This window comes from Dermacentor silvarum, chromosome 9 (assembly GCF_013339745.2).
Source record: "Dermacentor silvarum isolate Dsil-2018 chromosome 9, BIME_Dsil_1.4, whole genome shotgun sequence".
Taxonomy (NCBI): Eukaryota; Metazoa; Arthropoda; class Arachnida; order Ixodida; family Ixodidae; genus Dermacentor; species Dermacentor silvarum.
Genome location: NC_051162.1, coordinates 39,470,105 through 39,484,036, shown reverse-complemented (window position 1 = coordinate 39,484,036; position 13,932 = coordinate 39,470,105). Strand labels below are relative to the sequence as shown.

Below are 13,932 nucleotides of genomic sequence, written 5' to 3'. Positions count from 1 at the left end.
TCCTCTTGGAAGAGGTGACAAAACTTCCTCTCACTCTAACAATTTCAGATCTGCGTAAACAGACGTCAAGCCAAGCTACTGAACTGTGTCGTACGAAAGCATGAGTCCATTTTACGCACCAACGTGTACGTGTTTCACCGAAAACCTTCAACAGCAACTCCTGCAACTGATCGAATGTTCGGAAAACGAGGTTTTCTGGATAGGTATACTAGATTGGGGGAGTGGGTCCAACGTAGGCTCCCCGCTGTGGCTCTTTTTATTGAAAAGTTGGTGGCGCCACCGTCGCTTTCTCCCGAATGAGCGGCCCCGCGCGCCGATCGGACGCTTGTCGCGTCGGAGATCCTACCGCAGCTGCATGGAGCTTTGACAGGTGGATACTCGGTGGCGGCAACACTGATAATATTCCCCACCGAGCTATTGTAAATAACATGAAAAAAGAGCGGCGGAAAGAATGCAAACAACGCAACATCGACGGTGCGTCGAGCAGATGACAGCTACTCAGCCCGTCAGCTCGCCTCAGCCAATGGGCGCTGCCGAAACAGCGGGAGCCAGAATTGGCCGGAGATTCAGAAGAGGGCGACGGCAGCGACGGCGCCATTTCAACGTTTTTTTTTTTCTTTTTTTGCTTCACCCTCGGCGCTTGCCAAGGCGTCCACTGGACCCACTCCCCCAATCTAGTACACTCTAGTATGGGCAAACTGAGACAAATGTGTCTTAGAAGTCGTGGCCATGTGAGCAGAGGCCGAACGTAAACACATTCTGCATGAGAATATTGCCACCAGCAGTAGTGGGCACAGTGCTAAGAGGCAGGCACGGACAAGAAGAAAGAAGTGCGCATGCTTCTCCGCCCGCTCGATAGCCAGCCCCCAGCGCCGTGTAAGAGGCAATATGCACAAGCACACGGTACATCATCTTCTGATACGACGGGAGATGCCCATAGCCACCGCGACATGTTTCATTACACGAGAACTGCAAAATAAATTAACCATCTTGGACAGGCAAAATATTATTAATAGTGATGACCAAATAAAGAAACTCTCCCGGATTTCTTGCGCGAAAGAGAAAACAGGGGGATCTTAAAGTAAATTTACAGTCCGTTTATAGAAGTGAAGAGTGCGAAAGTTAAATCTGAACATAATGGGCAACCTGATAATTTTAAGTTATTTTGCTGCAGAGGTACTATTACTTGAATTGAAGGCGTTGTTGCCAGAGCAACCACATGTGACGTTATGGAGTGCATTGAAGAACCGAAAATTGAATAAGCAGGGTGCTTTATTAACGTCCCTTGCGTTTCATACCATTCCGCATTTCACATAAAATAGACAAGAATCGAAAGTAAGCTCACCCGCATCTATAGCCGTTGTGTCTCAACCCTTGTGCCAAATGATACGAATAATAATAGTAATAACAATAAAATTTAGAGAGCCTCTTATGTTATCCCTAAGACGACGTGAAGACGAAAGCCCAAATGCGCATGCATTTATTTGATTAACCTTGTTTTAATTCGCTTAGTCATCTATCCTAATTCGCTCAGTCATCCACTTTAATCGCTGAGTCATCCAATTTAATTACTGAGTTATCCGCCTTAAATCGCTGAGTAATCCACTTTAATCGATTCATTTGCTTTGATTCCACCTAATTCACTTGTCATCCTTTTTAAGTCGCTTTGATTCCTTATAATTTACTTCATCCTCCTTCTTAATGAGTTTGATTCCTCTTAATTCGCTTATCCATCCTCTTAATTCACTTTCATTCCACTTTATTCGTATTGAGTCATCTTAATTCAGTTTGATTCCTCTTAAATTGTTTTGTCCTCCTTCCTAATTCACTTTGATTTTTCTTAATTTCCTTTGATTGCTCTTAATTCACTTTTATTCCTCTTAATTCACTTTGTAATCTTCCTAATTCGCTTTGTCATCCACTCATGCCAAGTCATGCTTTGGCCTGCTTTAACTGCCTTGAACTCGTCTGAGTCGTCCACTTAATTGGCTTTGTCATCCCTCTTAATTTGCTTAGTCATCCACTTAACTCGCTTTATATCAACCATCTAAATCCGCTTTATCATCCATCTTGCTTGCTTACGGGGATGTGAGTGCTTAAGAAGGCATGAGCTATTGATGATGATAGTTTTGGTACCTTTCGTGTAGTCGACGTGTTTTCGCTCAAGGACTTCGAAGGTTGACGGCACGATGAGACATATAAGGCTCTCGCCTTAATAAATGCAGGATATAAATCGTATAAGGCAAAGTCCAATTCTAGTTGTTTGCTTGGCAGAGTATGGACGCCACAGCTTTGCAAAAAAGAAGAAGAAAAAAAAGCCGGATCTCCAGCCTGCCGAACATACAATAAAATTGGTCTGCTAGAAAATTGTACATTTAAAAACCTGATAATTGGCAGGTACTTCGGCAGCCGCAGTGAGTAAGAAAATTAGTCGCAACAGCCTGCAGAGACGGCATGGTGGTCGATTTGAAGAAAAGAAAAATGACGACCCTTCGGAAGCGGCACGGCAGTCTGCATGGCGCCTGAAAAACACACCTGAACCAGTAATGGTGAGTGATTGTGGTCAGCTAAGCGTCACAGCACTCTGCGATTTCTGGCTAAGGGCGTCTTCAGACGTATGCGCAAGCGTGAAGTCATCAGGAGCGTATAATTTGGTGAGATAACTCTCATCATAGCTTGTTATACAAGTGCCGCTTGAAATGCGACATTATGGTGAACGATGACGGTAAGAAGGGGTAAAAAAAGTGCAGCTCCAGTCAACGTAAGTGGTGCGTCTTCATTTGTGATTTTATTTTATCGCGGGGTTTAAAGTCTGGAGACGGCAGAGCGAATTCACGGCGTACTGTAAGTTTCCGAAATAATTTTGAGATTCCGGAATTACTTAACGTGCACCCAATGCACGGTGCGCCAGCATCTGCATATTCCGCCCCCATCGGAATGCGGCTGGCGCGGTCGGCAATCCGAACCGTGACCTCGTCGTGTGCACTACGAGAACGCCAAGGCCACTGAGCTACCATGGCGGGTACGACTTCGTTTTTGAGGCGTTAAGGAAGCCATTATGCAGCGTTCGTCGCATAATACGGTTTACGCAGTTGTACTCACACGAAGGTCGCCTATTTCGCAGCGTCAAAACTGACGACATCGCTGTTTTCAAATTCGTCGCAATAATACTGACGGATAATCGAGACCTCGCGCCGTAAACGTGTGCAAATGCATTCGACCTAACCATATACAAAGGTTATTGCTAAACGTTCGAGCAGACCGAAAAAAGGCATCTGACTATCAGCACAGAGTGATGAGGAACATCGCGTACAGGGGGACTTTTTTTGGAAGCGGCATTAGCTTCGTTGACGCGTATCCCACTCGAGCGGTTTGAGTAAGAAGTCGAGTTGACTCGGCCTGACCCGACCACCTTTACACGCATCGTGCCATGCCGGTTGGGCGAATCAACTCAACTGTCGCAGGCGGCATGACCGAACTCGCTTCGATGGTCACTCTGCTTGATTCGCTAGCGTTTACACTAAGCCGACGACTGGATTTCGGCTTGACAGGCCGATTCGACGTGACATTATCCGGTGCACGTAAACGTAGCTAGTGAGTGAATGGGCATGTTGCGACGAAATTTCGTCGCAGGCGTGACGTCGGGCAGGCATGGAATACAAGGACACCACCCAGGCCGCCTGCTGGGTGCTTCTACCGAACCTGGGCGGCCTGGCCGGCCTCTACATCATCAAGACCAAGCATGACGACGTTACCAAGGTCAGTCAGACGTTTCGGCAAGCCACAGAGAATGGCATAACGAATTTGCGGTGGCGTGGCCGTGACAATCAGAAACGAAAGAAAAATATATGCTCTTTCGACGTCAATGTTAATGGACGAAAGCTAAATGTCGGGATTAATTCGACCAGCTGGGGGCTCCGGACAAGTTTTGACTAGCTGGAGTTCTTTCGCGTTCACCTGAATTAAAGTACGCGAGCTTTCTTGCATTTCCACCCATGGAACTGTTCCGGCCGCGGCTGGTATTCGTACCCGCGGCTTAGCCCTCAGCAGCAGAATGCCATAGCCACCGCCATGTTGACGTGAATTTTCTGGGAAGGGATGCTCAATACGCGGCACGAATATTTTGAAAAGCGCACGGCAAATATTTTTCAAAGATGCCGCATGCTGCGACCAGAAGAAGCGCTAACCTACTCGTCTGCACAATTCAAGAACTGTGGAACGTATAAATTGAAGACGTGATTTTTTTTCATCCCCCTATGCCTTGTAACCGATAATTATCTGGTACAAAGTACCTCGTGCAACAATGATCTTTACTTGGCAAGTCATTAGCCACTTGACTTGAGCAACGGAATATCTGGGTCTATTCGTTGAAACATTTCGCGGAACGGTGCTGTGTGCGTCCGTACAAGTAATGTTGAGGAATAGTTTCAGGCGGAAACGCCTAATCGACAAGGAAAACGGAAAGAATATAGAACTGTTTGCGCAAGCTAGCGTATAGCGGCGACCACGGCACGAACTTGTGCTCAGTAATTGAAGGTTACAATAATCAAAGAGCAAGCGCGGCTGGCGTTCGGTGAACACTGGTTGAGTGCGTGTGCTATTTATACGTCTCGTCGTTCAATACGAAAAAGTCCGAGGTATTCACGCCGGTTGTAGAAATCTCTACAACTGTTGTGACATGGTTTACGTTTTTTTCCACGTTATCATATAAAATTCGCGAGAACTGGTCAGGAATGTCTCGGCCCATCAAGGGTATTTTGTGCGAGAAGATGAACATGTAACAGTGACACCTTCCGAAAACCTGCAACCACCCAAATTAGTACTACTTACGCATGGCAGTCTGATACATTTACATAGCTGAAAAGGAAATGGTATCTCGAGCATATTCAGTGGGCGGGAACCCAGACGAAGGCACCAAGGTGCCCATAGGTAATGTAGGGTTGCGACAGTATAAGGGAAAATCGCTGGTTCTCCCGTAATGGAGATATGTTAGCATGACATGCCTACCATATGGCGTCTTCTGCTGCCTGTGGTGCCACCGTCTTCAACCGCTTTTCTTCTGCCAGCAGTGCAGCGCGCTCAGCGTCTGTCGCTACTTTTTCCTCTTGTCGCGTCGAAGTGGTCGTCTGCAAATGTGCGGCCAACTCAGGTATCGCTGGCGTTGAAAAGAGCACATGCAAGCCTGTCTCAGGGCCAAAATATGACATTCAAGTGTGTGGTGCCTTGTATGTGCCTTTTGAACGTCGCTGTTGGACATGACAGATACAGCCTACTAGAACTTACAGCTTGAGTGGCATTGTGAACGAACATTAGGAAGAACTCGGAAGCAGTAATTCTTTTAACTTATTTGGGCAGTAACCAGCGGTCCTGTACAAAGGATTTGGGGCCAGGGACTGCATTTTCTTAAGTTTTGACTGGTTGCCCGGATGTTCTCGTTCGAGTGCCCGGATAACGGCTCTGGCTTTTGGCTCATGGTCACTTGAAAGTCGCCGACAACGGGTGCCTGCTTTTCGTTTTAAGTATTTCGTGCTTAAAACGAACACACATCTAGACTAAAGCAGAACGGGCGCTGAAAATGATGACAGGACCTAAAGAACATGAAAAAGAAAGCACCGGTCAGCGCCTTTTATGTTGTCATCATTTTGCATGTTTCCGCTTTTCAGCGCTCTTAACTATTTCAGGCTGCCTAAACCAACTTATCCAGCATAAATTACGCACAGCAGTACGTTTGGCGATTCAAATGCCCAAAGGTCTGCAATGTGCCCACTATAATGGAAGTTAACGGGTTTGATCACATATATCCTGTGACTACGACGAATACCATGCCTGTCTCGCAATGGTGCAGCGATGCATGCTAGGTGCGCCACTACCCGGGAAGTAGCGCCCAGGTGGTGCTGTGGGTGACGTTCAACAGCGCCATGGGCTACGCCGCCTACCTGGTTTTCAAGGACGGAGGTGGCCTGCATGGTCCAGCCAGGCCTGCGCTGGCCGTGTTCGCCGCCGGACTCTGCTACAACTGGGCATGGCCGGCTTTCTTCTATTCGAAGCAGAAGTTCGCGCTGGTGAGGAAGCCTTTCATGTATAGGGGAAGCTGTGAACCGTGAAGATTTGACGCACAGATTTCTGATGTGACAACAGATAAAGTTCTGACCGAGTTTCGTAACAAGCATATTAGAGCGAAGTTTTGCACTTGTGTCTTTGTACACCACCAATGTTGCTGTTATAATAGGAAAGTGGTGAGGACGGACGTGCGCTTTGAAGGCACAGTGCTAGTTGCCTTCCTGCGGTGTACGGGCCCGCGAGTCAGGCAGTGAGAGTCACGTATGCCACCTTCATTTCCAATGTACCGATTTCGATTTCGGCGCTCATTTCTCCTCTTCATATCTCTTTAAATGTTTTCCCCTTTACCCCTACGCAAGGTAGAAAACAAGTTTATTCTGGTCAACCTACCAGCCTTTGTATTGTTTTACGCTTTCTCTCTCTCAATTTAACCGTTCACCCAGTGCGGGTATCATGGGTGATACCTAGGTTTCCTTAAACTCAGTCCTTCTGACTTCAGGCGAGCATGTCCGTCCCCGTATAAAAGTTTTCGAAGCCACGTATCTTTATTGCTCATTTATTGCGCAACAACACCCAGTCGGCTCACTATGCCTCTGCTATTCCGTGGTTTTAAATATATTGCAAACAAGAAATATTGCCCAAACAGAAAGTAATATTTGAGCTCGTTGCGTGTTACTAACAGAACATCAGCTAGACATTCCGACGTGCATAATCCGCATTGCCGGGACATAATTGCACGTTGGAAATTACGCAACGAAATCAATTATATTCGAATAAAGGAGGCGTCGCTCTGCTAAGGAAACTCTGTAATGCCCACATGCCACATGAACACAACTGACAACAAATAAACTGCATCTTTTATCTCAACAAAGCAATGCGAAGTAATGAGCAAGACACTAGAATAACCACCATCCTCATCATTGTTAAACGACTGCAGCTCCAGATATCCCATTAGAAAATATTGATATGAATTCACACATAAAATCGCAGATATATTCAAACAACGCTTTAAAAGTGCATTACGATTATGCATGAGCCGAGTCTTATTATTGCCACTAGAGCATTTAAGCTCGCAGCCAGACCTAAGTACAGTCTCGCAATACTGTTTTAACACTGCCGGAGATCATTTAGATCATGGATCGAACATACACTTATTCCGTTCAATCATGAGTTACAATAAACTGTCAATTATTGTGTAAAATTTGCAACATTCATTCTAAAGCTTTGTAGACACTTGTGCATTTTCTACTTATTCTTCGAGGTTAGAACGTAAACATATCTCGATTTAGTGCAGGGTAATTCCTGTCACGTTCTTTTACATAAAAAAAATCACCAGCCCTTCCCCTGTCGAGAAAATGGGGGTAAGCGAAGCTTGTCGTGTGTGTAGGTGACCTTCCTGGTGATTTTCTTTCTTTCTCTCTTCCTTGCTCTCCCTCTCTCTTTCTTTCTCTTTCTATCTTTATTTCTCTATTTCTTCCATTCTCTCTCTCTTTCTCTTTCTCTCTCTATCTATCATTCCGTTTCTCTCTCTCTTTCTCTCCCTCTCTGTTCCTCTCTTTCTTTCTCTTTCTCTCTTTCTTTCTCTGACGTTCGTGGTGACTTTGTTTCTCTCTTTCTATCGCTCTTTCTTTCGTTCTCTCTTTCTCTCTCTCTTTCTCTGTTTCTTTTTTGTCCCTGGTATGTGCCATTGAGCTTGGACCTTTTCTGCACTTTCACCAAGACCGGCCCACTTTTCAGCCTGACACCGCCGCCACCACCACCACCCCCACCACCGCCGACACTTGAGCCTATAAAGCTTCGCTTAAAAAATTGAATCACATACTGAAAACACGTGCACAATTGCTGGCCGCTTGCAATGCACAGAAGGAAAGACTATTCCTTCACTGATTGCCGATGCCCAACACTGCTTATGAAGCATCCTATTCAACATGGTAGTCTATTCACTGAAGTTGTCATGTGTATCAATACTGAAAACACTGGAGTGAAATGAAGCCGCTTCAAGCAAGCAGAGGGCTCATTTTAGCCGCAGGCAAACGTCGTGGTTCTTTCTTTGCAACTATTAGAAAAAAGTGGCAAAAGCAAGTCACTTATACAAATGTGCACAAGGTGACAGACAATCTGACACTTGCAGCTCAGTCTGCCTGAGCGTTTACACGTGTACAGTCCGCCCCAATGAGAAGCATGTAGCCAAACAAACGAGAGATAAGTTCACAGGAAGATGGAGGCATGAAGTGAAAATAGTGGCTGAACAAGTAAGGTCACTGTAGCCCACATTTCTACAAGGGGACTCGTCTTTCTGAGGCCATCAAATATTTTCTTTTGCATCGTCATTTAGACATAGCTCCCTCCCCCCCATCCTTAATGTAGTCGAAGGAGGAAGAGATAAGCTGTCGTGCAGAGTGGGGTGACGGAAGTCAAATTGTTCAACAAAAAAAAGAAGGGGGGGGGGTTAGTTGGTGGAGAGGGAGAGAGTAATGGAAATTTGTTCTTTCGATAAGCACCACTGACCAAAAAAAAAAAACATACATATCTGCAACTAAGTGTGGTGTATACGTCAGAGTGAATTTTGGCGGCTTTCACAATTTGCGAAGAGGGCTATCCGCATAGCTATCACTTCTCAGCGTTTCTGGATGAGAACTCTCTTTTTTAGAAGCTGTTCAGATCGAAAAAGTCGGCTTACAAAATATCCACGCACTTTTGGATGCAACCGATGCAGGTGTAAACACTACCGGGGGTGGGCTCTTCGTTGTGCCATAGAAAACTGGGTCCTGTAAAATAGTTTGTCAGTCCCTTTAGGCTTCTCCCATTGAAGTTAGTGCCTGTAGAACGCAATGACTAAAATTTTCTCTTTTTTAAATAATTGCAACATTACTAAGCAAAAAGAAAAGCGACAGTGTGTGGTAATTCTGAATCATTATTGCAAAATTGAGATGCCCATTTCTACTGTTTCCGTCCTTTATATACTATATAAAACTTTATATACTCGTCCTCAAAAAAAAAAAAAAAAAGCCGGCACGCCCACGGATGCCACGCCCTGTGGGAATCGATGTTATGCGAAGCAGTGTGCGGGGAGCCTACCATGTTAACTAAATGACCATGAGAACACCCGGACGTAGGCGGCTGTTAACATATGTCATGACATTCATGTCATGAGTCCTCAGGAGTCCCTTTAGTTATGCTTCAGAGTCCTGAATTCGAAAGCTTTAATCATGCTCATGACTATGACTTCGACCATCAAACTTTAGCCTTTTCCTTCACTTACTACCACATCTGAACCCATTCCGTTCGTTTTTGAGTGTTAATTTTTTTTTCCTGATTCATTGTCATTTTGCTGAGTCATAGTCATGACTATGACTTCTACCACCCTGTTTTAGTGTTTCTCCTTCACTTAGCACTCGTGTCCAAACCCATTTCAGTGGTTTTTGAGTGTTAATCTTTTTTCACTGAGCCATTCTCATGGCCTACATGACACGCATGTCATGACATTCATGTCATGTCTTATCATTTATGTTCGTCATACACTCTAGTCATACTTTTCCTGTTTTGGTACACAAGTTAACGAAACCACCATGAGAGCACAAAGCCGTAGGCGGCTAGATAGATAGATAGATAGATAGATAGATAGATAGATAGATAGATAGATAGATAGATAGATAGATAGATAGATAGATAGATAGATAGATAGATAGATAGATAGATAGATAGATAGATAGATAGATAGATAGATAGATAGATAGATAGATAGATAGATAGATGTTATTCCCTAAGAAGATATGTAGTTTATAGAAGCGAGTTTTAATGCGCGTTCTCAGTATTCCCCAATTCGGAAGCACGCGTCGCGTCGCCGTAAGCGACGTTTGCGCGCAGACTTAGTGGGTGAGCTTTGACGTTTACCCCGGACTGACAACGGGTCGCAGGCCATGGTGGACATGAACCTGCTGTGCGGCTCAGTGGCGCTCCTGGCCCACATGTACTGCCCCATCAACGAGCGGGCTGCCAAGATCATGCTGCCTTGCATCGCCTGGACTCTCGCCATGGCCACTTTCAACTGCCGCGTGTGGCGCTGGAGCCGGCGCCGAGCCAGCGACTGAGGTGCCCCCTGTCTCATGCGGCCGGCTCTCCAGACGTACGCTACCAGTGACGTCGCTCGGTTTTGCGCTCGAGATTGTGTGCTATGGTGTCTACGGTAATTGGATGCGGCGAGACAGATGCGTGCTGTGGTGTCCTAGGTTGAAAGCAGACTAAAAGTGTCGCTTTTTGAGAACGACAGACTTTGCTTTAGGCAGCATGGGCTTTGCACTGCCTGCCTTGTGATCGGGACTAGCGGGAGTTTCAGGCGGGGCGAAATAAAAAAAAATGGGTTTTCATTTCGAAACGACTGCTTTAGATCATTAAAGCTGTAGTTTTCGCAGCAGATTGTTCTAACGGCGGGCGTATCTTCGCAGCGTAATGTAATTAACAGCGGATCAACTGTTGCACCAGAAATAATGCAATGGCTTATGAACGGCATACGTAGTTGGAGATGGCACAAAACCACGTGAAGCAATCAATTATTCTTCGTTTTCTTTCAGTTTATTACAGGAATAGAATAAATCCCTTAATCTGAGGAGTGATTTCTCGCGCATACACAGATAAAATTATGATCGTTACAAAGGGTATTGTTGAGCCATGTTTCACGGACGGCAAATAAATATCCTATATACACACGCACTCCGGAACATTAGGTTAATGCGCCAGATGCATTACGTGATAGGTATGTCGGTGCCGTTGGCTTTGTGCCGTTGGCTTTGATCTAGGCTCGTGCATGTTCTAAATCACGGCACAAGTGGTCTTTAAGCGAATCTTTCCGTAGTCGGACGTGCTCTGAATCCGTTATCGATAAACTATATATATACGTTTAGAGGTAGAACGTGTAGAAGCAAATACAGAGAAAGTAATAACAGTGGAGATACAGTGGTGAGGAGGCGGTGTAGAGGAGGTGCGCGCGGCGAAAGTTGTTGTAGAGTGGTAGATATGATTATCATAAGTGTTGATATTCTTCTCTTTGAATAGAGGTGGTGACAAATAGTCACCTATCCTGTGTCAGCTACTTACGTGTTACCATATCCCAATTTAGCATTTCACCTATTTGTACTTTATTTCTAAAGATTACATATGTCTACGACAATGCGGTCCCCATCTTGTTCATGCTTTTAGAGCGCCGCTCTTCGGCACCCGTGCCTGCGTTGAGCGTCGACGTGCCTCGTCGTGCCGCGGCGTCCCTTGTAGCCGAGCGAACAAACCTAGCGAAGGATGAAAGAGCGAGCGCGGAGCGCAGCGGGGATGAAAGAAAGGCGATAGCGAAGAGAGCGTGAAGAGGAAAGCGGGGCAGGAGAGTGTGGCGATAGGAGGAGGAGGAAGGCGCGAGTTCTAAACGAGACATGCTGCACGGCGGCGACCTACTGCGCATGCGCCAACGTTACTAGACTAGCTTCAGTTGTAAAACTCTCCGCCCTTGCGCTTACCGCCGCTGTCGCCACTCCTTGGGCAGCCGCCAGATGGCGGCACCGTTCCATCGCGCTCCACTGCGGACGCCTCGCCGCAGCCTTGAGCTCGTGCGAACTACCGAGAAACCATGGCTGGTGAAGTAAACAAAAAAAAAACAACTGTATGCCCCTATATATAGCTAAGATTTAAACTGTCACAAGGGACATACAGGGAAATGACTTGGGCCTACGTGGAAACCAACTCCACCTACAGCAGCCTTGGCGTGTTTCCTCGCTGCCTTTAATTCAAGACTGGATCTCCGCCACTGCTCCAGGAACCTTGCCTAAGAATGCATTTTTATGCAAGGTGTGCGTGTATGCATGCGCGTGACTAAATAGGATATAGCGTAGCTTGCAGAAGTGGCGCAAAGCTAAAGAAACAGCGGAGCTGATGGGCGCCTAGCTGGTCCTGGCCTTATACGGGTTATGTTTCTCCAGAATTGATTATTGATCGATTATTAATTTATTGGCTATTGATTGGCTATCGCAAGGTATTGGCCACGTATTTGGGCTTTGCTAATCACTACCAAGTCATCCCGAGCATTTCCCGGAATTTATTGATCCATTATCGATTAGCTATTGAGTGACTATCGCAAGGTATTGGCCACGTATTCGGGCTAGAATAAGCACTACCAAGTTATCCGTAGGATTTTTCGGAATGTATTGTTTGTTGATTGATTATCAATTAGCTATTTATTGGCTATCGCAATGTGATGCGAGGCGCAGCTGTGCGCAGTGACGTCATCGCTAGGCGACTTTTTGCGAACACTACGCGGGGAAGCAAAAAGCTTAAACAGCTCCGCTGTTAAAAATTTAATGATGCGTGCACTCAGTTCCTGAAAGCGCAAAGGGCACCCAACACGACTCAGCGTATTCTCTGACAGCTCTTCTAAGACGGCCCAGAACAGGTCACCAAACATTTCTCTTCGTATGCGTTTTTTTCCCCCGGTTGGTTCGACAGATACGACGGAAGGTTCCGGAACACTTTCGGCACCGCACCCTCGGCAAGTGTCCACTTGTCTTGTGGAACCACAACCGTCTGTCCATTGACAATATGCACAAACACTTCAAGATGTCCTGCTCATGAAAGTGTAAATCACACACCATGGATTTCGCAGAGTTCCCGGTCGGCACGAGGAATCGCTCTGTTCAACGCCGAGCGAAGCGTCGCATTGCTGGGAGCGCACAAGAAGTGGCGCGCCGAACTGTCGACATCGTTCGATAGCCGCTTGTTGCAGTCAGGAACGCAGCACGTCGGCATCGTCTGCTAATATCTTTAACAAACGCGGCGAAGGCTACAGTTTTGCGGATGACATGCTTCCTGAAATCTGCCGTGAACAAACAACCACAGAATACACCAACGTTGCACCGCGTGTTTCATCCGGCCAGTTCGCGTAGCCGGCTAGTGGGGAAGTGAAGCTGGGTGCGACGGCAGCGCCATAAAGGCGCGGGCGGGTGGCGGTTCCGCGCAACGCTGCCGAGTTTTACAACTGAAGCTAGTCTAGTAACGTTGGCATGCGCCACTTCGTCATCGCCGACTCTGCTAGAGAATGCGCTCCGCGCGAGCCACGCACACCCGTCTTTCTTTCTGAACAATGAGCGACGCAACCAGTGGAAGTGCCGTTACTGCTCAACGAGCTGCATGGGCTTTTTTTTTCACATACACATTGCCTCATCCTGTGGCGCATATTTCGTCCTGCATATATTGGTGCTCAGGCAGCCACCTCGGGCCTCAAGTAGCAATTGAGGCACTGTCCTTTACGTTATCGTACGCATTTTCCGTCCTCACTTCTTTCTTGCCATTTTGTAAACACTGTGGTCTTTTTTTTTTCATCATTTGCATCCAATTTGCGGTCTATGTTTCCCTCGCTTACTTTTTTAACACGAAAGTGTTTTATGCCGGGGTCCACCAAGACTTCACTGACCTATTTCCGTCACGGAAATACGTCAGTGAACATAATACAAAGAAAGAAACCAGAAGAAAAAGTTCCACAAACATGCAAAATTTGGAAATCGAACCCACGACCTCTCGGTCCGCGACGATAGATCGCCGAGCGTTTAACCCATTGCGCCACAAACGCATTTGCAGAGAGCTACACAGACGCGCCTTATATATCTAACACTCCTCCGTGTACCCGCGCTCTTGCTCGGGGCGGTGCCGCCGCCTACGAGCAGAAAAGAGAAGTACTGCATTATGACACTAACGCGCACCGACAGTGAACGCTTCGGTGGTCTCAGCACTACGACGCCTCGATGCCAGCATTCGAAGGGACGCTGGCATCAAGAAGCACTACCAACGCCACCTAGGTGGCGTTCACCGTACTCAGCACAGCGGAGCGTGGCCTCC

The 13,932-nt window shown here is 46.5% G+C and overlaps 1 protein-coding gene across 1 annotated transcript; it reads left to right on the top strand.

Annotated features, from left to right (window-relative positions):
- The first annotated feature begins 5,863 nt into the window (after positions 1–5,863).
- LOC119464713 (translocator protein) lies at positions 5,864–10,516 on the top strand. Its single transcript, XM_037725687.2, has 2 exons — positions 5,864–6,062; positions 9,978–10,516. Exons 1-2 carry the CDS (start codon positions 5,919–5,921, stop codon positions 10,149–10,151), a joined length of 318 nt encoding a protein of 105 aa, XP_037581615.1. The 5' UTR covers positions 5,864–5,918; the 3' UTR covers positions 10,152–10,516.
- Positions 10,517–13,932: the final 3,416 nt, after the last annotated feature.

Excerpts from the sequence above, each read along its gene's own strand:
- LOC119464713 (XM_037725687.2), top strand. The coding sequence starts at position 5,919 with ATGGGCTACGCCGCCTACCTGGTTTTCAAGGACGGAGGTGGCCTGCAT. Across the intron at positions 6,063-9,977 it reads CGAAGCAGAAGTTCGCGCTG|GCCATGGTGGACATGAACCT; the intron begins GTGAGGAAGCCT and ends AACGGGTCGCAG.